The 610-nt window shown below is 71.6% G+C and overlaps 1 protein-coding gene across 1 annotated transcript in view; it reads left to right on the forward strand.

Annotated features, from left to right (window-relative positions):
* The window catches only part of ZNF414 (zinc finger protein 414), a 5,764-nt gene extending 5,207 nt beyond the window's left edge, over positions 1-557 (forward strand). Inside the window, exons 6-7 of the mRNA XM_012729447.1 lie at positions 3-149; positions 222-557. Of these exons, the coding sequence (XP_012584901.1) occupies positions 3-149; positions 222-286 (212 nt within the window). The 3' untranslated portion in view covers positions 287-557. The remainder of the gene's footprint in view (positions 1-2; positions 150-221) is intronic.
* The last annotated feature ends 53 nt before the right edge of the window (positions 558-610 follow it).

Consider the following 610-nt stretch of genomic DNA (forward strand, 5'->3'; position numbering starts at 1 on the left):
GCCCTTCCCCGCCCCCGCCCCCGCCGGGCCTTTTCTGCCCTACTTGAACCCCGCGCCCTTCGGCCTCAGCCCCCCACGCCTGCGCCCCTTCTTGGCGGCGGCGCCCGGGCCACCCGCCTCCAGCGCTGCCATCTGGAAAAAGAGCCAAGGTGAGTGTGGGGCGGGCCGCCTGTGAGGTGGGGAGCCGCGGCGACTTCTGACCGGCCCCCCCTTTGACCCAGGTGCTGGCGGCAGCCCCCGAAGACCCCAGGGCGGCTCCGACGCGCCCTCAGGTGCGTGCAGGTGATCACCAGGGAGGGGTGGAGGGGCTTGCTTTCCGTCGGCCCCGGGGGTGCCCTCTCCAGGCGGTCGGAAATGCCACCCCCGAAATACAGGATTTTGCCTTTAAAGTGACTGGCCCCTGCGCCTTTATCTGCGCCGGCGTTTCCGAGTCCTTTGCGGGTCCAGGACGGGAGTGGGGCGTGCGAACCCCACGTTCGGAGCAGGCGCCCGAGGCCGCATCCAGCCTGGGCCGGCGCAGCCCACCCTGCCCAGGAGCTGACGGGGCGGCGGGGAAAGGCCCCCTCTGCTTCACCCTTGTCCTCGGACAGGTGCCGGGCGGCGGGACTGA

This window comes from Condylura cristata, unplaced genomic scaffold (genome assembly GCF_000260355.1).
Source record: "Condylura cristata isolate star-nosed mole 26May11 unplaced genomic scaffold, ConCri1.0 scaffold00025, whole genome shotgun sequence".
Taxonomy (NCBI): Eukaryota; Metazoa; Chordata; class Mammalia; order Eulipotyphla; family Talpidae; genus Condylura; species Condylura cristata.